This window comes from Emys orbicularis, chromosome 10, assembly GCF_028017835.1.
Source record: "Emys orbicularis isolate rEmyOrb1 chromosome 10, rEmyOrb1.hap1, whole genome shotgun sequence".
Lineage (NCBI taxonomy): Eukaryota > Metazoa > Chordata > Testudines > Emydidae > Emys > Emys orbicularis.
In genome coordinates, this window is record NC_088692.1 from 15,289,374 (window position 1) to 15,315,530 (window position 26,157).

Sequence of the window (26,157 nt, forward strand, 5' to 3'; positions counted from 1 at the left end):
CTCTTCAATATGTCTCAGCTTTTGGCACCGAAAAATCAATGGGCACTTTTGAATATCTTGGTCTGAAGGAAAATGCTGTTGTTCTCCTTCCACTTTTCGACAGGGGAGGCATTTCTAAAATTTGGAGTGTTTAAAACTGGATCTCAATGAATGGTTACTTTTTTCTAAATTGGACCAATGCAGCTATTTTCCTGAATTGTGAATGACAGTTTCACAATCTCTGCCACTTCACCTGTTATTAGAATTTGGTGGTTATGAAGGCAGCCATACTATGTGTTTTTGGATTTCTAGTCTTAGTTGCTCCAGCCAAAATAATTGTAACAACATTCAAAAGCAGCTGTAGTCGGTTTTTTGTTGTTTTTGTTTTGCGTTGAAGGAAGCCAGTAATTCTCATTTTACTTTTGGGTGGAAGTATTATCGCTCAAATTGGGCTGACACCATACAATACATTGAGCTTTCAAATTGAATGTGTGAACTACTCTTTCAAAATGCCATGCTGTGTGACTCACCAAAAAAACAAAACAAAAAACCTTTCAGTAGGGTCATCGCTGTATTGTTTTTGATTGGAAGGTGTTAAGTCATCTCCAAGTCACCTGTCTAGTCAGAAAACTCAAAAGTATTTTTTCTTTTTGAAGGAATATCCAAATTCTGAATAGTAGCCAGTAGTCTTTCTTTGTCTTAAAGTATTTAGGTAGTAGTGGAGAAAAGGGATTTCCCTTCTCTCTCCCTCATTAAAGAAGGATCTGTGTAAACTTTAGTCTTGAATGTATGAGCACTCTTACCAAGGTTAGAGAAAAGGTCAGATTCATCTCTGTTTTAAGTGAGCACAAATCCATTGAAATTGGAAGTGTTGCACTGCTTAGGCCAGAGGTTAATTTTGCACTGATATCCTAATCTTGAATGCCCAGCATCCAAAAAAATTTCACTGTGGAGGTCAGACATCCACAATAGCAGATTTTCAATATGTGCCTTGCATCTGAGATTAAAATCCTGTATGTCTACACTGCAATTAAAAACCCACAACTGGCCTGCGTCAGCTGTCTTGGGCTCACAGGGCCAGGGATGCTATTTAATTGCAGTGTAGATGTTCAGGCTCTGGCTGGCGCCCAAATTCTGTGACGCTCTTCTCTCAGAGTCCCAGAGTTCGGACTCCAGCCCAAGCCTGAATGTCTACCCTGCAGTTGAACAGCCCGCTAACCCAAGTCCCACAAGCTCAAGTCAGCTGACACGGGCCAGCCACAGGTTTTTAATTGCAATGTAGACAAGTGCTGGCTTATGCTGTGGCGACTCCAATCAGCTTTTTCATGTACTTATTGCGTGCACTGAGTTTTCTTTGTTATAATGTGGCTTTTTTCTGATCATCAGAATGTTATGGAACAGTTCAATCCTGGGCTACGGAATGTAATAAACCTGGGGAAAAATTATGAAAAAGCTGTTAATGGTAAGTCTTCCTAATTTTTAAATCCAATTATCAATTTAATAACTTTTTATTTTAAATGTATATGCTGTTTTAAGATATTAGAAGCTATATATAAGTTTAAATTCAATTTTGCATGTTAAATCATAATTTCTATTAATTTTAGGTTTTGTATTTTTCTTTAAATCAGTGAAAATAAGATTTTAGCTGCAGTGTTTGCATCCCAAACATTTTACCATAGTGCTACTGCATGAAAAATAAATTAAACTGACTAATCAATTTTCATTGTCCAAGCTTAGTGGAAATGTAAAAATAATATCAAGGTTAAAAAAATTAGATGTTTTAATATCTTAAGTGTCTTTAGAAATGCATGGAAAAACGACCTGTTCCTGCCAACTCTTACTCACATAAGTATTCATTACCCATGCAAATAGCCCCATGAGTTCAGTGGGACTACTTGCATGAGTAAGGTTTGCAGGATTGGACTAGATTTAAAAAAATTAGACAGTGTCACTTTTTAAATCTAGTTAAAATTGAAATAAGTGAATTAGTGTCCTCGGACCCAATCTCAAACTTTTTCTCATGTGACATATACCCATCGACTTTAGTGGCACTATTTGTATAAGAATTGATTTACAGGAGTGGGCTCTAGACCCCCAGAGTTTGCTTAGAGGGACCCCTTCTTTTACGTGGACCTATGGAACAATTTCATATTAGAGAGATGTGGACCCCCTAAATAATATGACCTGATTCAAGAGGCTGAAGGTGTCTATTGCTTGTCATTCTCCTTTGTCACAGTCCTAGACTTCATGAACATGTCAAGGGTAATGTATTTATCTTCAACCAAAGAGCCACTGGGATATCTCTTCACTCTCAAACTCCAGTGCATATTTTGCAAAACAGTAAATTACAGCATGATGGAGACAAATACAAGGAAAATTGACTTATTACAAAAATGTCTGTTTAGATTCAATTAACTAATGCTTTATATTGGTTATGCAGTTTATAGAATGAAGGCAGTACCATATATGACAACAATACTTAAACATTTTGAAAAGGTTTCATACTCGCTATTTTGATTCATTATGTATTGCTCACTAATACTTCGAAAATGCAGTTCAAACCTCTTATTGCTGCCAAATTCTTCTAGTGTCCATTTTAACAAAATATGTGTTTGTAACAGTGGTATAAAATGTACCTGGTCTTTACAGCAGCACTGGAGAAGTACATTGTTGTTATGTACTGTGTACCAGAAAATGTGTTCTTAAGAGCAGATTGATGTACCAGGTCTTGTATGTATGCTCAATTTAATACGAATGAATGTTTAATTACAACAGCTGATGAGCAACTAGCACATTATGGGAGCCAACAATAGAGATCTGATACAATTGTTGTTTTATGTAAGCTGTAACAAGGAGTAAATATTCTGTTCCCAAGCACTAAAATGTATCATGACTTCTCACATAAATCAGAATTAAACGGACAAACAGTAAAACTTTAAATCCGACACACAGAACGCTTCATTACCGTTTTTGTAGATACCGTGGGGTTACATGAATCTCCCTTTCTTTTCTGTATTACAAGTTACCAGTCATTAAACAGGTGAAGAGATTATATAGTATGTTTTCCCATTAAAAACAACCCAGCTGTACAAGCATAGAAAAATCTTACTTTTAAAAAGGACCATTAAATAATTTAGATTGCATATATTGGGATATAATTTAACAAAAGGCAAACTCCTGCTCACATACTCAGTCTGCTCCAAATCATTCAATCATATCTGGTGAAAGTGGTGGAGAAATTTTAAAAGTTATTGCTTGAAAATAGAATTGTGACTTCCAGCCTGAGAGAATATTGGATTTAGATCAGAGCACCATACTGATCTCTTGGACTTCTGTATCCTATAGTCCAGTAGGTGAGGCTAATTTGGCAGCATCTATTCAGAAAGTTTGAATACTAAACCCCTGTGAAAGATGGCTTAGAAAGGAGTGAGAGACTGCAGGGACCTGGAACATAGTGAGAAGTTTCTCATTTTCATGCAAGAAGAGGGAAGCTTTTGCCTCAGGCTACTTCAGTAGCCCACGCCCTCAGGATGATTGATGATCCAGTGCAGCGGTGGGCAAACTATGGCCCGTGGGCCACATTCGGCCCCCGGGACCGTCCTGCCTAGCCCCCGAGCTCCTGGCCTGGGAGGCTAACACCGGCCCCTCCCCCGCTGTTCTCTCTCCCCCGCAGCCTCAGCTCACTCACTCCGCCACCAGCGCAATGCTCTGGGCTGTGAGCTCCTGGGGCAGCGCAGCTGCAGAGCCCGGCCTGACCCGGTCTCTGTGCTGTGTGGTGGCGGCGGCAGCATGGCCCGGCTCCAGCCGGGCAGCGCGGCTGTAGCACCGCCAGCCACCGGTGCTCCAGGCAGCGCGGTAAGGGGGGCACGGAGTAGGGGTGGTTGGATAGAGGGCAGGGGAGTTCGGGGTGGTGGTCAGGGGGTGGGGGTGTGGATAGGGGGCGGGGCGGTCGGGGGGAGATCTGGGGGGTTGAATGAGGGCAGGGGTCCCGGGGGGGCAGTCAGGAAGGAGAGAGGGGGTTGGATGGGGCGGCAGGGGGCAGTCAGGGGCAGGGATTCCGGGGGCAGTCAGGGGACAGGGAGATGGGGCAGGGGTCCCAGGGGGGCCGTCAGGAATGAGAGGAGGGGTTGGATGGAGCAGCGGGGGTTCAGGGGCGGTCAGGGGACAGGGAGCGGGGGTTTGTGGATGGGGCAGGGGTCCCGGGGGGGGGCTGTCAGGGAACAGGGGGGGTTGGATGAGGCAGGAGTCCCGGGGGGGGAGGGCAGATAGGACGTGGGGGCTGGGCCACGACCCCCTCCCCTAACCGCCCCTCCATACAACTTACGAAACCCGATGCAGCCCTCAGGCCAAAAAGTTTGCCCACCCTTGATCCAGTGCCTCACTAGTCCATGTGGTGAAAAGAAGTTGAATCTATAGCTGGTCAGAGCTTTAGCACAGGTTGCAATGTGTCTGGTTGACTCAAATCTAGTCTTCAGGATAGCTTTGCTTACCTGGAAAGCCATAAATAAAGATACTGGTAATGGGGCAAGAAAATTGGCTCAGAACCAGACTGTGAAGAGTACTGATCAACTCCATCAAGAGTTGGAAAGTAATGGGCATTACCTATCAAAAAATTGAGTTGTAGTGTAGGGGAGTGAGACCAGGAACTGAAGGGGATCCTGTAACCCCTTTGGAGCTTGGCTCAAGGACAACTAGCCAATGTAAGAACCACTTGATGTACTATGGGATAGGCAATGACCTCACTTTTAGCTAGGGTTGCCATCCCTCCAGGATTGTCCTGGAATATCCAGGAATTAAAGATTAATCTTTAATTAAAGATCATGTGATGTGATGTGATGAAATCTCCAGGAATACGTCCAACCAAAATTGGCAACCCTACCTTTGGCAGTAAAACTATAATTGGCTGGCTGGCTCACTGCTCTGTGTCTTCTCCCTGCTGTCCCCAACAAGAGTATTCTGAGGTCAGAGGAGATGGCCTGCTTGGATTGTACTTGGGGAATGAAAAGCTTACTACAACAAAAAGATAAAAGGAAGAAGACTTTCTGCCTCCTTCAAAAACAAACTACTACTCAAAGCATATGCATCATTTCAACTTGCAAGAATATCTGACCAATTCTTGCCATTACTTCTTAAGCTCATGACATAAAAATCTGATGCAGATGCCCTGAAGATGCAGGGAATCAGATTTGTATGTTATAAACTACTACATGTGTAAACTGCTGTTCGCTGCTAGCCCTTCTCCAGTTTGAATCTTGCTGCTTCAGTGTTCAAGCCAGCAAAACTGGCCCTACCATTTAAATCAAATGCACATATTAACATGGAAATCATTAACAGGAAATAATCAAAACCACTGTGACTTTAATATATAATTATGCTTAATGTTTCCTGAAAAACCTGAACTCAGTTATGTTGTATCCAGCCAATATGCAATAAAAATTGGCCAAACATTGTCTTAAAATCAAGACAGTTAAAACGTTGTCACGTCTTCTCAGAGAACAGGATTTCTTTCTTGTACATTAGGTTAGTCCTTGTGTCTTACAGCAATGAAAGTTTTCCAGCTTCGCCTTTTAAATTTCTGTAATGCCTGTGCCTAACAAGTGTGATCACGTCAAACATGCAGAATGCAGTTTGTTTTGGAGTTGTGAATTCACTGACCAAGAAAAGGTGAGAAATGTTAATTGACAGAACTTACTAAATATCAATAACAGCCCTCTAGCTGAATTGAAATGGTTTGAGTCCAGCTTTACTGCACCATAAGTACTGCAAGCCTGGAAGAATTTATAGTATATGCTCACTTTCAGGTTGCTGTTACATCCTGATATGCTTTGTCCTGGGAATCTAAATTTCCCACAGCAAGTTGCGTAGGAGAGGAGTTTTCAAAGAGCTTGCCTTGTTTAGACTGGCAAATGAAGGGTGAGAGGGGATATGATTGCTCTTTATAAATACATAATGGGGGTAAAAATCAAGGTAGGAGAAGACCTAATTAAGCTAAAGGATAATGACGGCACAAGAACACGTGTAAGATCCAGCCATGAATAAATTTAGTTAGACTGGAAATTGGAAGAAAGATTTTATCAGAGAAGTGAGGTTCTTAAACAGGCTTCTAATAGGACTGGTGGGGCAAACAAATTGATTAGTTTTAAAATGAAGCATGATAAGTTTGTGAACAGGATTATGTGATCGAGTTGCCTGCAATAGCTGGAGACTGGACTTGGGACTGGTAGGGACCTCCTGAATCGTCATATTCCTATGTAGGAGAATTTACATATGAAAATAGAACAAAGAAAGAAAAAGAAAGTCATTGTGACATCTAGAGTCAATAATGGGACAGTGTTGTAATCACATAGATGTTCAAACAGGCTATCACTCAACACATATTCTTCCATAGGATACCATAGATTTGTAACGTTTCCTGTTTTTAAAAAAGGACCTAATTAGCAGCCGATAGCTGTTGGGTAACCTGTATGATATGAGTTGATAGTCTCAGTCTAGTTTCAAGTAAACCTTGGCTCAAACTAGTTTCTGTGTGTTCATGAGTAAAATAAGCTCTAAACACAGATAGATGTAGGTATTGTTTTGGGAGACTGAAACTAATTCTCTGAATGACAAAATCCTTGATTGACAAATTGTATGCAGACAATCCTCATACAAATCTTCCTCAGATCTGTCCAAGGAAGTGGAAATATTAACTTGAAATATTGATAGATATTATGCTGTATGGCTCATTCAGGCAGCTTACTTATTGTCTCAGGAGTGTTAGTGTCACCAGTTGAAAATAAAGATGATAATGCCAAATCTGATTATCTAGCATTCCAACTCTAGCTAGCATAAATCTCCTTAATCTGAAAGATTAAGTTCTTGAAAGATTTTCAAGTCCTATAATTTAAAGACTCCAGAATGCCTTACCAGTTAAAACGAAAAACATCAGTGGCATTATATTTCTAGAACTATATTTGGTAACCTAATTATTATTCTTGCCATAGAGAATCCTCAGACATTTTCCAAATGCTTAGTGACATTATATGAGCTGGAAGTATGTGATGAGTGCAGGTTAATATTTGTAATATATTAATCTCCATGAGTACCTGTCCATGTGCTTCAGAAAAATTAAGAAGAGTAAAACATAAAGGTCTAGCAGACCGTTGTGACAGTCTGCACCCTTATGTTCATCCTTTTTACAAGATGATGATAAATTTTGTACAAAGTATGCCTTGTGAAGTATCATTTGAAAACTCAATCTGCTGAACATGATTGTCCTGGTAAAATAGTGACAACATTGTATGTAAAGTTATAAGATTCTACTGTATGATATTGCTGAGACATGTTCCAAGTCTAGAAAAGCAGGCACAAACCAGTTCCTTAGAGACAAAATGCAAACTGAGCCTTGGCATAATCAGCATAACCAAATGGAATGTCAGCATAATCAAATGGACTGGCACCTTGTTAAGCGGACACTCTGGCAGGAAGAAGGATGTGAGCAAGAAATTTACATCTTGGCAATGGAACAGCTGGAAGTTCCCATTTCCCCAGATCTGCTTTTCCTGAACCCCAACTGGAGAGGATTATCAAAGAGGAGAAAAAGATATAAAAAATGAGGAACACAGGCCCCAAATCACCTCTCTCCTTCCTTTCTCTCTGCCCATGACATCCACAATGCCTGAAGGACAAGGAAAGGAGCATTGGACCGGGGGATGGGTCCTGGCTGGAAAGCATCCAACCAGGAAGTCTGCAAAAGAACATGGGGTGAGAGAGAGAGAGAGAGACTTCGGCTTTGAATTAATTTAACTTGTTAAGTATTAGTTTGTGTTTTACCTTTATTTCTTTGTAACCAATTTGGACTTTTATGCCTCATTACTTGTAATCACTTAAAATCTTTCTTTCTATAGTTAAATTTGTTTTATCTAAACTAGTGTGTGTTTGGATTGAAGTGTTTGGGAAACTTCATTTGAGATAATATTTATGGATAACATTTTCTGTTAATGAAATAACGGACTTTATATGAGCTTGTATTGAGAAGGAAAGATCTGGGCAGTACAAGATACACATTTCTGGGGGAAGTCTGGGACTGTGAATTTGCTGATGTCACTCTGCAGTATAATTCAAGGGTGGCTGGCTGGCTGAAGCACTATTGCAGTATACCTGGGGGTAATTTACATGTTGGAGGCTGTGTGAGCAAGCCAGGAGTGGTTGCTCTTACTGCAAAGCAGTGTAAAAAGCACCCCAGGTTGGAGAATTGAGGGGACACAGCTGTCCAACATTCCAGATTGTATCCTGGGGAATATAAGAACTACACTTGTCATTAATATTGGTAGTCAGTACTGTTGGAAGTTAAGGGTGCCATTGTATTTATTGCCTGTTAATAGAACAATAACCTTGATGTGATTTCACAATAGTCCATGTGTATAACAATGGTTTTCCATAAAAATCCTACTTAGAGAACTGGTTGAAGAAAGTCCTCTGAGCACAAATTACAAAAGAGTATCTGCTGGTGCTTCATTATTTGTGTATTAAAAATGTGTGGAATTGTATCTATGGAACCTCCCTTCAAATTAATAAAATGTTTAGGATGGATGGTTTGGTTCATTCAGCTACCCTTGATAAACACATTATTAGCTGGATGCTTCAGACATACTGACTAGCAGTGAAATGGTAAACATTTTCCACTGGTAGTTTGTAATTCATGCTCACTTATCGTAGGGCAATTATAGACCTCTCTTTTGGCACTGATTTAAATTATATGGAATTAGTTCTTTTAAGAAGAGTGCCTTGCTTTTACTGTCATCTGTTTTTTGGGAATCAACAGTATTGATTTTGCTACTCTGTCATAGCGATTTAGGTGTCTGGAATAATTCACATCATAACTTTCTGTTTAAGGTAACTGTGTTCTATTCTCCATTCCTATTAGTTATAGGGAGGTTCTGTGAGGGTAAGAGAAATAATCCTTCCATGCGCCTGGTCACTCTTGTGATGCCACTTCACAGGGGATCACTGGCTGTTGGAAACACACAGCAGCAGATCTATCAGCCTTTCCCCAACATTCTAGCACTGTAGCTTTCTTATAGATTTCCCTAAAGCTTTCACAGCAGATCTTCACTGCATCTGGGAACTTCTGCAGCCACGGAGAGGGAGGGTGGACAGAATTTGTTCCTAGAAGACCAGTTGTGTCATCTTCAAAGTATTGCACCACACTATGAGTTGTCAGTACATACAGTGCATATGAATCTAAAGTAAGACAGAAAGGACATGTGCTTTTTGGTTATATGTATTATGTCATTTAAAAAAACACACATAATATGCTTTTTGGGAATTCTATATCGTATTAATAGATGTGTCATTTACTATTATTGGGGGCTGATCCCGCCTGTGTTGAAGTCAGAATCTTTCCATTGACATCAACAGGCGCTGGACTGGACTCAGAATACCCTAGAATATTATTCCCGAAAGTTAGAGAACCAAGTTTGTGCACCCCGTTTGAACCCCAGGCAGGCATTGTGAAAATATCATTCACCTTTTCCTGGTGGATGGTAATTCATAATATACTCAATTTTTTAAATGCAACACAAGCTGAGTACTCTTGTTGTTTTCCCTATAGCTATGATACTGGCTGGAAGAGCATATTATGATGGTGTTGCAAAGATTGGAGAAATAGCAACTGCATCTCCAGTTTCTAAAGAATTGGGTAAGTAAAACTGTATATCACATTTCATTAAATTACAGCTTAGGATACTTTGCCTTCCCAGCTGGGGGTTCACTGAACTAATTAGATTTTAACAGAAAAGGGACAGTGAGGCACTGGAAGGAGCTGCTGGGGTGAGGGAGCTTGTAGAAGCCTCTTACTGAAAGGAGAGTTGGGGTGACTGCTCTGCCTAGGATCCTTCACCTTGATACTGCTAAATTACCCCTCCCAGAGCCTTATCAGATGGGCTCACAAAAATACTTCTGAAGAGCAAAATATATCTTTGGAATGCACTAGATCAGGGGTTCTCAAACTTCATTGCACTGCGACCCCCTTCTAACAACAAAAATTACTACACAACCCTAGGAGGGGGGACCGAAGCCTGAGCTGTCCCAAGCCCCACTGCTCGGGGTTGGGGGTGCCAAAGCCTGAGCCCCACTGCTTCGGATGGAGCCAAAACTGAAGCCCAAGGGCTTCTGCCCCAGGCAAGGGGGCCTGTAACATGAGCTTCATCTCTGGGCCCCGGACCCCAGCAAGTCTAAGCCAGCCTTGGCGACCCATTAAGATGTGGTCGCAACCCACAGTTTGAAAACTGCTGCACTAGATTGTACCAGTGTCAGGTAGTTTCAGTCCTAGGAGAAATGCCCATCCACCTCAATGTCTCCACACAGTCCCATTTCAAATTTCATAAGGTGAACACTTTTCTGTGTTGCTAAATTCAGTATAACTGTTTGCAGGAAGTGCACTTAAATTTTTTGCCAACTCATGTTGCCTCCCTCCTTGGTTATGATGAGTTTAAATGGGAAAACAAAACCTACTTTCCTTAGTTCTTCACTCTTGCTTTTTGCAGGCATACACCCCCCTGAAAGAGTTGATCTCAGATTAATCAGGAAAACTTTTGTAGGACCCTCTGATTTTTATTACATCAGAGTGCTGAACAAATCCCAGAATTTTACTATGCTGTGATACACGAATTCCCTATGAGTCACCTGATCATTCACCCCAAAATTGTTTTAGACTGCAGTGTTCCTCCCAAGCCTGTTTCTGGGCTAGGTCATGCTGTTATCTGACTAGATATCTTATACAGGAGCAACTAACAAATGTTCAGAAGCAGGAGGAAATGAATCAGGGATGATGGACAAAGATTGCCAGTAAGAAAAAATTAAATTTAAAAAAAAGTGAAGAAAATTCCCAAGAGTATTCACTTATTTTATAAGGGAAATCCAGACTAACTAAAGGGTTGAAGCCACAATACATTAATCTTATTATATATAATGGGTAGAAGGAAGGGACTACTTAAACTTGAGAATTGTATTTAATTTTTAGATGCACTATTCTTTACTTAGTACCTTAGCAAATAATATTTGTTTAAGAGGTGTTAAATTTTATACTCCAAAGATAAGATGATGTTTTTATAAATTTAACATAGTTCTTTCTGGTCTTGTGTACCTATAGTTGTGCATAAATTTATTTTTCAAAGTTTGTAGTACTCTGTTACATAGCAATGGGGAAAAAATTAATTTCATTTTAGATATGAATGTTGGATTTTGGATAATAGAACATTGGGGTCAGTGTGTTAGCACATGATACTTTAAGAACAAGATTTGATAGTCATCTGAGCACCATATATTTGAAAATGTAAACCCTACTTTAAGCTTTCTTCCATAATCTTCTAAAGATAGTAAGAATATTCTTTTTGAAGCTCAGCCTTTGAAAGAGACATAAAACTCCAGGAAATATTAAAATCTGTGGTAGTATACTTACTTTTACATTATTGTAAGTTTCATAAGAGTCCCTGCCATTTGAGCTAAAATTCCAAACACCCTATCAGTGTTCTCCTTGTTCTGCTAGCAGTGAAGTCATAATACTAATTCTACGAATATATCACCACAAATATTTCTATGACAACTGTTTGTTTCCAACAAAGGATTATGACTTCATTGCAGAACTAAGCCAGAGAATGTAGGTTGTAAGAGAGAAGCACTATGATACCTCAATATACTTAAGAAATACAGAAAACTATTGACAGAATTGATTGTGTCTATTTTTTTAAACTATGCTGTAATAAGAGTCCCCTTCCCTAAAGTTCTATATATAGAAGACAAACAGGGAACTGATAGTACAAGGATCCAACTGGTGAGAGGAACTGAATTTTTTTGTAATATTTCTGTGGCCAAAGATGGTAAGAGTTAAGCTGTTCTTGAGAAGTGAATATTGGTTTCTTTGTGCTTGCTCACATTTTAATGACTTGTTCTGAAGCCACCATTGTGTGGCTTTTCACACTGTATGCTCAAACTGAGGGAGTGGTAGAACAGCAAACAGTAAAAAGCAAACAGTTCATGATATAGTCATTTTCTTTATTTGCTTTGTAAGTCATTTACAGCAAGTCTAGTTGTTGTAGTTTCTGTGCTATAGTACAAAACCACAAGAATTTTAAAAAGCTATTAATTGTGTAAAAATGCATATAAAAGACAGTAGCTAATAAAAAAAACTTTAGTTATGCCTTTGCTAACTTTATTCCTTTTAAAGAACTGATTAGAAGGCACACAAAGTGTACCTCTTTACAGAACTTCAAATGGCTTTTCCTTTTTTTAAAAATGTCATTGCTAGGTATTCTAAGGCTAACTACAAAATTTATTGGTAGTCCTTTCTTTAGTGGAGGAGAATCTACAAAAGATCTGAGTTTTGAGTGCTCCTTATTGACACTGAAATTAGGTTAATCATTGGACTAATAGCATATTCCCCCAAGTAATTATGAAAGGTGTGTATTGTAAGTAGGGTTTAAGAAGTTCATTCTGATCAACACCGGATTCAAACCCCAAACACAGCACACAAACACTTTATACTGAGTCTTTTGGTATACAACAACATCTTTATTTTCATTGAGAAGATAGAAGTCAAACTGGAAAAAAGTCTGATAAAGTACATGTTGTAGAAATACAAAAGGTCAGAACATTGGAAGAAGCACTGTAATACTTTTTAGAAGTCTGAAAAAAATAGTTCTCACATTATTAAAAAGCCCTGTAAACAGCACTCAACCCTTTCGGAGACAAAGGAGTATACTTTTTTAAAGTCATTTAAGCTGGTCTCATGTGATGTGGCAACTTAGCTTAAAGCCACATAGAAACTTAGCCTTTAACTGTGACACATTCTTCAGTAATTGCAAATATGAGAACATCAATGCTGAGTGAAATCAAATATATAAAATTCTGCTGTAATCTACCCTTGTGTAAAAAAAATTTGTGCAACTCCACAATTTTAGTAATTACTCTGGGCTTACACTGATGTAATACAGAGAAGAACTAGGCCTCTTGTGAGCTTCCTCACAGATTTGCCAATACACTCTATTCTGTTCCTGCAGGACCTCTACCATACAACTTTTGTTGTCTTCCACGGGCAAGGAAAGCCAATTGTGATTAATTGTGTTGTGGTTTGGTAATGTGCATGTCTGTTTGTGAACTGGTTTCTCAGAATTTGTTTCACTTGATTAGAGGTGAACTGGCATGTTTTATTAAACAAACAAATAAAGCTGTTCTAAAGGTGACCTGCAAAGGTAAAGGAAAAAATCCAGTAACTTTATCAGCATGTGTTGTCTATATCCAAATGTCAGCCTGAGAGGTATTCAGCACATTTTACTTTCATGTGTTAAAGGAAATACTGTAGGGCCTTCTCTGTCTACTTCGAGAATGGCAAAATTCCCATTTATTTCTGTTTGAGCTGGTCCTTAACATAAATACCATTTATCAAAATATGCCTAATTCACCACCAATAGATAGGATAAAAATCACTTGAGTCACTTCTAAAATTTTGGTTTTAGGTGCCTCTGTACAGAAGCCCAACTTGGCACCTTAAAGGGTCCAGATTTTCAGAGGGTAGGTGCTCAGGGCTTTCTAAACAAAAATATCAGAAACTTATAAAAATGTCTTCATTGGAGCACCCAAATACTGAAACACCCCAAATTAGTTACTACACCTCTACCCCGATATAACGCTGTCCTCGGGAGCTAAAAAATCTTACTGCGTTATAGGTGAAACCGCGTTATATCGAACTTGCTAAACAAAAATATAAATAACGCTGCTTTACCGCGTTATATCCGAATTCTTGTTATATCGGGTCACGTTATATCGGGGTAGAGGTGTACTTAAAATCTTGGCCAAAATTACTGACATTTTTTATTTGAACATAAAAGGATGTTTTTAAGTTCCCATGTCATAAAGAAACAGTCCTGGTCCTACTACCAAGTCTTAATAAATGGAAGTTTGTTTACTTCCAGAGGGGTTTTGCCATAGAAGGGATGGGGGAGGAGGTGGTTTTGCTGTATCACCTAGCACTTGAAGGGATAGTAATGTCAAGTACTTCAGTATTGTAGTTCAAGCTTGGTATAGTAAATATTTGGGCTGGTTAAATAAAGAATATTGTCTGGAATTGACAGTTTTATATAGTAATTTGTATTAGTGTTAAGTGTGTGGATATACTGAGGGACACGTATTTAATATTTTACTAAAAAACTAACTCTTTGCATATCTTATGTTTGATAATTCTGTTTCCTGGGGGTAATTGTGCAAAGTACTATAAGAAGCAATAACCGATTCTGGAACTTTATTAAATTACATACTTGTTTACACTTACGATTTAAATGAACATTTCTCAGACTTCTTGGCCTACTACAATCTACAAGTTGTAGTTCCCTCAGAGTTTGGCTGCTCGCATTTTGGGCCATAACCTTCCATTGTTACATGAATAGAACCCCCATTGAGCCAATGAGAGTTTTGTATGAAAATTGATGGAAAGATATGTTGCTTTTATATTTAGAGTGAAGCTTAGTTTGATTCAAGTGAGATTTTTTTAAAAATAGAACTATTTGATCCTCTGGCTTGCAATAATTTGCAGTTGAAATAGAAGCAATAATAATAATAACTATTACAATAATTTGCAGTTGAAATTGAAGCAATGATATTTTTAGTAGGATAGTAAAAAAAAAAAAAAAAAGAAAAGACAAAAAAAAAAAAAGAGTGAGAGTTGGACACTTCTCTGTGAAATCCAGGTAATTGAAAATCCAAATACGTAACTGTCAGTTCGAATAGGCTTTGTTCTGCCTCATCACTTGTAGCAATCAGGAACTTGACTTACAAGGAATCTTGTGCATGTAGAGAAGCAATTCCTATCGAACAATTTTAGAAACAGCACAAACTAAAAAATAAGTTTTGTCAGTTTTTTTACTTAAGGGGGTATCCTTAGGTAAAACGAAGTATGAAGTTTATCTTTGAAAAATTCCCACCTTACACCTTTAATGGAGGGCAATAGCTTCTTGAACCATTTACCCAAAATGTTATCTTGCCATTATTTCCATCATAGAGAGGACTACTTTTTTCCTTTCCTGAGTAATAAGCAAGACAGTTATTTGAGCTCTAACCTAAAAAGCTGGAGAGCTAGCTACCACCGCACCTACCAGAATACACTGCTTAGGTATCACTCATTACTAAGAAAGCCAAGCAGAAAAAGAACAGTTTGCTTACACAGTTTGGGCCAAATTCAGCCCTGGCTTAAGTAGGTGCTTCTTCATTGATTTTACTGGAGTTGTGCCTCATTACGCCAGGATATAATTAGACCCTTTGAACTGGAATCCTATTTCACCTGCCTTAGAAAGCTAAACACGGAGTGCCCTTTTAGCTCAATGACTCTAAAGAAAAGCCTGTAGGTTATCTGCCCTCATCTCCTTGCCAGCGCAGGGCTGTCTTGTTGTATAGTGACAAGCATTTTACTATTTGAAATAAAATGAGTTGTGGATAGACAGGCAAATGGAGTGATGCCAACAAAAACTGAACCACTCTGGCACCTCAACCAATTGAAATTTCTGGAAAAATCAAAAGTCTACCTGCTGCTGTAGCAAGAGTTACTAATCCTTTTTAAAAAGAGCTGGTCCTATATAGTAAAATAGAGACTAAGGAACACTCCAGTTTAAATTTAACTTGAATTAGAAGAAGCCACTAACGTTTTTCTTAATTAAAAGAAAAGTATACAGAAAGCTATCTTGAAAACGAGATGCAAAGTGGGTCTGAAAGAATAAGCTTTACTGTCAGAAAGTGTTTGAAACTGGAGTTGTACAAAGAGGTTGTACAGCAAGTTCTAAAATGATTTTTTTTACTATGTTGTATAAAACCAGTTGGTTTAACATTTGCACTCAGCTTAAAGTCCAAAAACGGTGTCATTTTGTATTAAAATGTGATAAATAATTGTCAATAAATTCCTTATTGGTGACTCATCAATATGAGTCACCCAATATTTGTAATGTGTTGGTTCTCTGTTTTTTCAAAAAATAAACTGTGCTATGGATAATTATTTTGTTTAGAAAGAAAAATATGTTGATATAAGTGGCATATTATGGAGAATGAATAACTGGGTTTTCTAGAGACTTTTTTATTCCTATATGGTTATTTGGCTCAAATGTTGTCAGATTTTTGGCCAAACTATATCTATCTATCTATCTATCTATCTATCTATCTATCTATCTATCTATCTATCTAGTACACTTCATCCAGACAAGTATGTGTCCATATACCATCTATAAAAAGCAACAGAGGGTCCTGTGGCACCTTTAAGACTAACAGAAGTATTGGGAGCATAAGCTTTCGTGGGTAAGAACCTCACTTCTTCAGATGCAAGTAATGGAAATCTCCAGAGGCAGGTATAAATCAGTATGGAGATAACGAGGTTAGTTCAATCAGGGAGGGTGAGGTGCTCTGCTAGCAGTTGAGGTGTGAAGAGCACCTCACCCTCCCTGATTGAACTAACCTCGTTATCTCCATACTGATTTATACCTGCCTCTGGAGATTTCCATTACTTGCATCTGAAGAAGTGAGGTTCTTACCCACGAAAGCTTATGCTCCCAATACTTCTGTTAGTCTTAAAGGTGCCACAGGACCCTCTGTTGCTTTTTACAGATTCAGACTAACACGGCTACCCCTCTGATACTATATACCATCTAGATATCCCGCCTCATCATCATTGCGTGGCTGACCTCTGTTTCTGCAAGGATAAGCTCTTCATCTTGTACTTAAAACACTCTTGTCATGACCGATCTGTTATTGTACTGTATCAATTTATAACTTCTAATCTGCAGTAGTACAAGGAGGAGAGAGGTAGGCTTCCTAGGTCTTGTCTTCCACACATGGAAACACAGGTTGGTATACTCATCTCTATTCCTTTGGGGGGTTCTACTTTACTAGGTCATTCAGAAAGTAAAACAAACCTAAGTATTTTATTTATAAATAATAGGGCTTTCAAGCAATTAAAAAATTAATTGTGATTAATCGCACTGTTAAACAATAATAGAATACCATTTATTTAAAAAATTTTGATGTTTTCTAAATTTTTAAAATATATTGATTTCAGTTACAACACAGAACACAGTGTACAGTGCTCACTTTATATTTATTTTTATTACAAATATTTGTACTAATAAAATAAAAGAAATAGTATTTTTCAGTTCACCTCATACAAGTACTGTAATACAATCTCTTTATCATGAAAGTTGAACTTACAAACATAGAATTATGAACAAGAAATAACTGCATTCAAAACCAAAACAATGTAAAACTTTAGAGCCTACAAGTCCACTCAGTCCTACTTCTTGTTCAGTCAGTCACTCAGACAAACACGTTTGTTTACATTTGCAGGAGATAATGCTGCTCGCTTATTGTTTAAAATGTCACCTGAAAGTGAGAACAGGTGTTCACATGGCACTGTTGTAGCCGGCGTCGCAAGATATTTACGTGCCAGATGTGTTAGATTCATATGTCCCTTCATGCTTCAACTACCATTCTAGAGGACATGCTTCCATGCTGATGACGCTCGTTAAAAAATAATGTGTTAATTAAATTTGTGACTGAACTCCGTGGGAGAGACTAGTATGTGTCCTGCTCTGTTTTACCTGCATTCTGCCATATATTTCATGTTATAGCAGTCTCGGATGATGATCCAGCACATGTTGTTCATTTTAAGAACACTTTCACTGCAGATTTGACAAAACGCAAAGGTACCAGTGTGAGATTTCTAAAGATAGCTACAGCACTGGACCCAAGGTTTAAGAATCTGAAGTGCCTTCCAAAATCTGAGAGGGATGAGGTGTGGAGCATGCTTTCAGAAGTCTTAAAAGAGCAACACTCCAATGTGAAAACTACATAACCCAAACCACCAAAAAAGAAAATCAACCTTTTGTTTTTGAGTGCAGTTATGTAACAACAACAACAAAAAGAATCTACATTTGTAAGTTGCACTTTCATGATAAAGAGATTGCATTACAGTATTGTATGAGGTGAATTGAAAAATACTATTTCTTTTGTTTCTCATTTTTACAGTATAGCTATTTGTAATAAAATATAAAGTGGGCACTTTATTTATTCTGTGTTGTAATTAGGGTGACCAGACGACCCGATAAAAACGGGACCATCCCGATATTTCGGTGTCTATCCCAATATCCGCCGGGGCAGGACTCAGCTTTTTTTTTTTTTTTTTGCTCTGCTGGTGGTCACACACACACACACACACCCCGATATTTTCTTCCCCTCATCTGGTCACCCTAGTTGTAATTGAAATCAATATATTTGAAAATGTAGAAAAACCTCCAAAAATATTCAATAAATTTCAATTGGTATTCTATTGTTTAACAGAGCGATTAAAACTGTGATTATGTTTTTTAATCGTGATTAATTTTGAGTTAATCGTGTGAGTTAACTGTGATTAATTGACAGCCCTAAAAAATACACTAATTCTGGCAAAAAAGTAGTATAGTTTTTTTTGCTTGGAGTCTTTTCCTTCCTCCTTTATTTTGCATGTAACAAATTGATGGAAGTTTGCATAGCCATAGGTGTTACATGCAGAATTTTCAAACCTGGATCTTTAAACTTAAGCAAATAAGTCCATATTTAGTCACCTAATCATTGCCCTGAGTTTTAGAGATGCTGAGCATGTAGTGGGAACTGTGCATATTCAGGAACTCTGAAAAAATCAGACAGATTGTATTTCAGCAACTAACCAGATTTATGTGCTTAAATTAAATCCACGAACAGGGTTGAGAGAAAGTAGTTTAAGATTAGCTGTCTAGAGGAGCTGAAGCTTTGCATTGCTTACATGAGGCATGTGCTTTGTAAGAATCTTAACAGGTCCCGACATTATATGCCACCGCAGAACTGGAATGTTTCTCTTTAGACAGAGAGGCAGCTGTGTACATTTCTGTCAAGTAAAGGTAGCACACCCAAAAAGAGCCTGCAGATGGTGCCCATGCATATCCTCTGATGATGGCCCAAGGAGCCTACTGTTCAAATATCCTAGCAGCCAATTTCTCAGATGTTCAGAAGTTTTCTTCAAAATTGCTTCATAGACAGCCTAGGAATGTTCCAACCAAATAATGAACAGGAAGCAGGAGAAATGCATGATCCCCCTGTTGCATACAATCATTGCTAGCAGGAAGAGTTCACAAGTAATAGAATACAGCCAGTGAATAGTCACCAACCATAGTCAGCTAATCATACAGTGCAGTTAGCACTGGAAGCTAGGAAATAGCCTGGAACATGAGGGCTGATGCTAACATCCACAGATCACCAGACACTACACAGTGAAGCAGGACAAACCACCACTAATTTAAGCCCAAAGTACCCCTCTTCTTCCTTCAGATTATGTAGCCCTTCCCTTCCTAAAAACACAAAGCACAAGAAGTTCTGCAATATGGGCACCAAGTGATAGTGTGGGGAGGGCACTTCAAGAGGTGCACATGCTTAGAAGCTTCTGCTACTACAGCTGGTTCTTCTCAGGTTACAGGAGAATGATGTTTGTTCCATACACAGCTGCATTGTTTTAACTTCAGTTTTAAGACTTCCATTATGAAACTTGATTTTTATAATGTTGGTAACTCCTACAGCCATGAGAAAAAGCTAAAAGGCAAGGGATAGACTGTGTTCTTCAAGACAGCCCATTGAGACCAACTCCAGGGACACTGAGGTTGGGGAAGAGAGTATTAATAGCAGAGAAAACAGAATGAAATTGGCACTGCTACTCAATATGAAAAGGCATGTGATGGACTGCTAAAGATTTTATTCTATAATGTTAAACAAAGATAACTGGGAAAAATGTGCTAGCTTGAACAACTTCTTAAGAGCCCCTACCACCCACACTCTAAAGTGGGCTTTCCTGGCCCCAGTGAGAGAGAGCTGTGGGAGTAACGAGTAGCCTCACAGTATACTGTCCTGTGTTTTGTGTCAGGGTGATTAATTTAAAGATATGCAGATTTCTTAGGCCGTACTAGTTAGCATATTCACCCCTTTCTGACCCATTACTTTTTATACACCAACACACCACGTCCAAGCACCTGCTACTGTACACACACCATGTATGAATCCTGACTGTACAGAGCACAGTACAATGCATCTGTAACCATATGTGTGAAGACACCCTGAAGGTAAAAAACAAAAAAAAACCTCATCCCACCTGCAATGGTGTGTATTAATCTGATGCCTTGGGCATGATTTCTGGGTAACAGCAAAGACACTATGAAGGGGCGCTGTCTTGTAGCGTGTCTGGCTGTTCTGGATAATTGTGTTATGTATGTTAGTCTTGTAGGCATCTTGTTTGATTGGCATCTAAACCATAGGATCCACACTAAGCTTTGGTGCGTTCCTTGCTTGCGTATACGTATAACACACTAACTGGCCAGTACCCATGTCTAGCATACTTAGATGCAGGTTTTCACACTGTGGCTTGTGTGTGCGCGCTATTTAGCTGTGTTCCCTCTGGCAGCTCTTTGAACTGTGAGGCTTGTCCAAATGGGCTGTGGTCACATATTTAGATTGGGGTACTGAGTGTCATGCAGGAGTTCACTCCCTGCCAATCATAATCACTCCCACAGATCTGTACATATGTGCATAGTTGGCCACATCTGGTAGTGTGTTTCCTTCCAGCATTATTCTGCTAATGCACAAGAGAGTAAGCAGCTGACTGCATATGCATGTAGAATGGCATTTGAGCTTTCATTATATTAGTTATATTTGTGTGCTATTGAAGCTTCTCTTGCAGGGGAGAGTAATAGGGTAAAAATAGGAGACCTAGATGACACCAACTAGGGTTGCCAGTTTTGGTTGGACGTATTCCTGGAGGTTTCATTACATTACATAATCTTTAATTAAAGAGTAATCTTTAATACCTGGAGACTCCAAGACAATCCTGAAGGATGGGCAAACCTAACACCAGCCCTGGAGAAGGCCACTGAATATATGTAATGTGATTGTTCACATGTTTTATTAATAAAGAGTTGACTGTATTTTAAGGACTGTACAGGACACAAAATATAGACAGTTCTTGCCTGAGGAATATACGATCTAATCAAAAAATTGTGGATATGGGCCATTACTAAGAGAAGGCAACTTCTTTAGGACTCTACCAATTGACATTACATTTTACAATATTATTTGTGTTTCATTAATTTCTTCATTTTAGAGTTAGATGTTTCTGTTAATGCTGGGACTGAGAAACTGATAAGATATGCAGAGAGCTCCAATATTAAAATTGGACCAGACCACCCAGAACAGAACCACAGTATAGCTTATAGGTACCACTGTTTTATTTATTTATTTTTTTAAGCACAGGAAACCTTCATTTCCTGCTATTAGGTGTGCTTTGCCTGTGCTGGTCTTATTGCAAGAGCAAAGACCAACTCAGCTGTATGGTGTTCCTTTACTATTTGCCTAAAGAACAGCAGGGCTTCATACAGGCAAGTTCAGGCCTATAGTTGTGTTGTAACTTTATTTTCTATTGTGCCTGATTTGTGTAATGATTAAAACCAATTATTTGCTCAAAAAGATTAGAGCTCAGACATGCAAAGCCATTACATATAATGTTCTCAGGGCCTTTTAAAATGTCAGTCTTTTATATACATGTATTAATGTAAACCATTTCCTGTACACTTTGAACGAAAATATGCCTGCAGCAGTCTTTAAAGTTATTAGCAATGGTGTGACAGGTGGAAAAAGCAAGTTTGCCATTTTTCATCCATTATTTATAGTGCACCTGCTTTGTTTTTCTTTTTAACCTTAAAATTAATTAATGCAACCTTAACAATTGTTTAAAACAAGATGAAGTTTAATGTTCATTTACCTCCGGTTGATTAACATTAGATAAAAATATTTTAGTCTAAAACTTCTAAAAAAAAAAATCAGAAGACATACTGTGGAACCTAATATAGGCCTGGTCCTGCTGTCCTTTCTCAGTGGGAAGTCCATCGAGAGATCAAACTATAGTGGCAAAAAGTAGAGTTAGCAGAAAATGTTGACAGAAGGAAATAAAAACACATTTCCTTTTCAGAGTGTTGTACGTTAACAAATATCTTTTACTGATATTTAAAAATAGTAAGATTGGTTTTGGGACAGTGTTCCTAACTTGGCTAAATGGAAAGTTTAGTAAAGTCTTCACTATAAATATTTTATTTCTCTTGCTAGTAGTTGTGTGGGAGTGACTATTTGTAAGCAGTTTATCATGATTATATTGCGTGTAAAGCATGTTAGGTAAGAACTTTCAGTTTCTTTATTTAAACGACTTAGTATGTCAGGCCTAATGAAGTTAGGGTTGAATGTGCATTTTATGGATTATTCTTTCTTCAGCATTAATTTTCATCTGTAATTTATGTAAAGTATTCTGATTGATCTATGTCATGTAGTACCAACTGAATTTTATTAGTTACATGTAGCAGTATTAAGCACCTATAAGCTTCCCCAGGTGGTAAGTCATGAGCAACTCCTTGGGCCATTTAGAGTATGTCCACACAGCTGCTGGGAGTGAGTCTCGCAGCCCAGGTTGAGGGACTCATGTTAGCAGATCTCAGGCTAGCGTGTTAGAAATAGCTTTGCAGAGGTAGTTTTGATGTTCAGGCTCCGGCTGGAACTTGGACTCTGAACCCCACATTCCTCCCTATGCTTCACAGCCTGAGTCAGAACATTTACATTGTTGTTTTTAGCATGCTAGTGTAACCCACACACTTCCTGGATGTGGTGTTCTGCCCCATCTAGTGGCACCAAGACTACATAAAGAGAGAGAGAAAGAGATTAATGAGTCTGCTCTACAGCCTAAGGTAACAACTAGTTAGCTTTTAGCTCATGTGGTAGAGCAGGGGTCAGCAACCTCTGGCACGCGGCTCGCCAGGGTAAGCACCCTGGCAGGCCGGGCCAGTTTGTTTACTTACCGCGTCCGGAGGGTTGGGCCGATCGTGGCTCCCACCAGCCGCGGTTCGCCGTCCCAGGCCAATGCGGGCGGTGGGAAGCTGCGGCCAGCACATCCCTCGGCCTGCACCGCTTCCCGCAGCCCCCATTGGCCTGGAGCAGCGATCCGTGGTCAGTAGGAGCCGCGATCGGCCGAACCTGCGGACACAGCAGGTAAACAAACTGGCCCAGCCCGCCAGGGTGCTTACCCTGGCGAGCCACATGCCAGAGGTTGCCGACCCCTGCGGTAGAGGCTCATGTACTAAGCTCCAGAGATCCCAGGTTCAATGCCGACGACCGGGGTCTGTTGGTGTTATGCTAGCATAAACCCTGCAAACAAAAGCTTGTCAACCTAGGTTGCAGGACTTGCTCCCAGCAGCTGTGTAGACATACCCTTAAATGTTAAGAGAACATTAAAGTTGCAAAGTCAAAGCACTCAGAACTAAAAAAAAAAGCCAGAATTAAGGTTAGTTATGCAACTTTAATTCTGCCCTTTTAGGCAGATACATTAGGATACTCGGTCATGACATATTGTTCTCCCCCCCCACCCCCCCCATGGTCATCATCAGGGCTTGTACACAGGGCCTTCAAATCTACAGCCACTTCCACTTTAACTACAGGAGTAACTGATAGCAGAAGTAGGTTGTGGTCCCCTGTTGGGATCAGGCTTTAGAGTAGATGTGTAGCCCACTGGCAAAGTGTGTGTCACAACAATTTGAGAAACAGCAGAAGAATTTGGGGTATCAGGAATCCTTGGCTGCATTCATAACTCTTAGAGCAATGTGTAGTCTAATTGCTAGAGAAGTGGTTAGAATCAGTATAGTCAATCATACCTGTGTGGTGTATGTGAGGACACAGCAACTCCAGTGTTATTTTGCTGTGTGGCCACTCTCACTCAAGCTAGGCTACCTCAAGAGAAGTAACTAGAGAGTAGATAAGTCAATTTTGCAGTGAAGACATACCCTTTCTAGTCCCCTTCAGTCTTTTAAGGTAGGTCTACACTGCCATTAGACACTCCTGGCTGGCCTATGTCAGCTGCATCAGGCTTGCAGGGCTCAGGCCAAGGGGCTGTTTAATTGTGGTATAGACATTCAGGCTCTAGGATCCTGCGCGGTGGGAGGGTCCCAGAGCTGAGGCTGGAGCTCAAGCCTAAATGTCTACACCTCAGTTAAACAGCCTGTTAGCCCCATGAGCCTGAGCCAACTGACATGAGCCAGCTGTGGGTTGTTAATTGTAGTGTAGACCTACCCTTAGAAGTGTGCAAATTCCTCAAGACAGCCAAAAAAAAAAAAATTGTAAAAACAGTTGTACTTCTGTTTTTGTTAAAGATATGAGAGTTTGGTCAAATCAGGCATATGAAAAGGGGTGTATCCGTGCATGTGCGAATGGGTTACTACTCCCTTTTGCTAGAAGAATTTATTGGCGGGGGGAGGGGTCTAATGTGGAGGATAAGTCTTTTACTCCCCTGAATCAAGAATTAAGCTCTGTGGAGAGAGAAAAGAATAGCAGCCTCCTAGTAACACTGGAACCCTACCCACAAAATTAGTGACAGTAGCTGTTACAATTCTGCTTAACTTGCTGTTTGGTACTGTAGCTTTGTCTGGACATTGAGCCAATATGCTTAGTCCTAGGCAACTTCCAGGGCCTTATGGAGTTAAGAAGGTTGTGGATCTTGTCTTCTGAATCAAATACAATGAGATTTCCAAATATTTAAAACATTTTGGATTTTATTTGTAATGAAATAGTTATATTACCTTACTAAAGCAACCCACAGCTGATTAAAATAATTCAAAAATTGTCTGAGTTTTAATAACTTCTTAAATTCAGTTTGGAAATATTTATTTGAAACATGGTGGCTAATGTAACTTGAGCAAATTTTGAGAAAAGTATTTGTGAACCAGCTCAATACAAAGCATTTCTATAGTTAAAAAGATGCTGTCAGGATTTTGAGGTTATTTATATTTTAAACCAATAATTGCTGCAGCATTCTTTAAAAAAAAACAAAACCCACCTACTTGTATTATGTGTTCAACTGCAAACAAATCAGACAACCTGTGATACAATAGGATAGGATTTTTATACCAGTTTGCATTGAATGAAAAGGATAGTAAGGCTTCTGTATTTGACTCCATTTTAATTTACTGTAATTTTGCCAAAATTAAAGACTTAAAGGGCAATTCCTGAAAATGCTTCAGCACATTAGTAAGTTTACTTTGATAAAAATGAGAACTTTTTTGTTGTTGATTATGAAAATGGCACTGTAAGAGGGTTGGTGATTTCTAGAGTGCCCCCCCACCCCCGCCTCAATCCTATGGCTCTGCAGCAACCTCCCTTACTCTGCTCTCTTGGATTCATCAATAACTCACAAAAAGCTTTCACAAGTGTAGTAAGTACTTTCCTTCTTGGGGGTCTGATTTATTAATGTTCAAAACAATTCAGACCATTCTCAAAGTCCCAAAATAATTCAAGCAGCCATTCCTAGGCACTTCTACCTGGAATTCTTCCCCCAGCCTTTGCCTGCTTTTCCAACTCTCTGTGGTTCGAAGAGGTCAGGGGGCAAACCTCCTCTGCTGCTCTTCAGGTGCTCTCTTGGTTTTTCAGGGTCTCTGCAGGAGCCTTGCTGCTCCCTGGCGCTTTCTTTGCACCAGTTTCCAACTGGGTTGTGCCTGGACCAGCCCCTCCTTCACAAGGGGTCACTTCTCTGTTCCAGCTCTCTGCCTGTCTCACTTTTGATCATCCACAGCCTCAGGTCTCTCTTTTTCTAACCCCTAGAGGCCTGGTTTTGTCACATGACCATATGTCACACGATTCAATTCATTTCCTCCACCTGTGGAGGCAAATAGGTTGTCACATGGGGGAACTAGGACCCATTTCCCCATAAGGGGCCATCCCCCTTGTGACCGGCACCATTATAAACTAAACTATGGCCCTCATTCTGCAGTAGGGTCTGTTAACAATGGGTCTCCCCTTGGCCACATGGAATTTAGGGTTGCCAATTTTGGTTGGATGTATTCCTGGAGATTTCATCACATGACATAATCTTTAATTAAAGATTAATCTTTAATTCCTGGAGACTCCCGGGCAATCCTGGAGGGTTGGCAACGCTAATGGAATTATAGTTGTGGATCCAGTTCTAAGATTAAGGGCTTTGATTCTTCATTCCAGTTGCTTACTGGCACTTCTACTTTGTGGAAAGTTAAACTAATTTTTATTCCATTGAATACAACTTTTAAAGATGCATTGGACACTAAAATGTCTTTT

At 39.4% G+C, this 26,157-nt stretch overlaps 1 protein-coding gene across 1 annotated transcript in view; it reads left to right on the forward strand.

Moving 5' to 3' along the window:
- Window positions 1–26,157, forward strand: part of BAIAP2L1 (BAR/IMD domain containing adaptor protein 2 like 1) — a 65,194-nt gene that overhangs the window by 11,313 nt on the left and 27,724 nt on the right. The window contains exons 2-3 of the mRNA XM_065411984.1: window positions 1,366–1,441; window positions 9,572–9,658. Of these exons, the coding sequence (XP_065268056.1) occupies window positions 1,366–1,441; window positions 9,572–9,658 (163 nt within the window). The remainder of the gene's footprint in view (window positions 1–1,365; window positions 1,442–9,571; window positions 9,659–26,157) is intronic.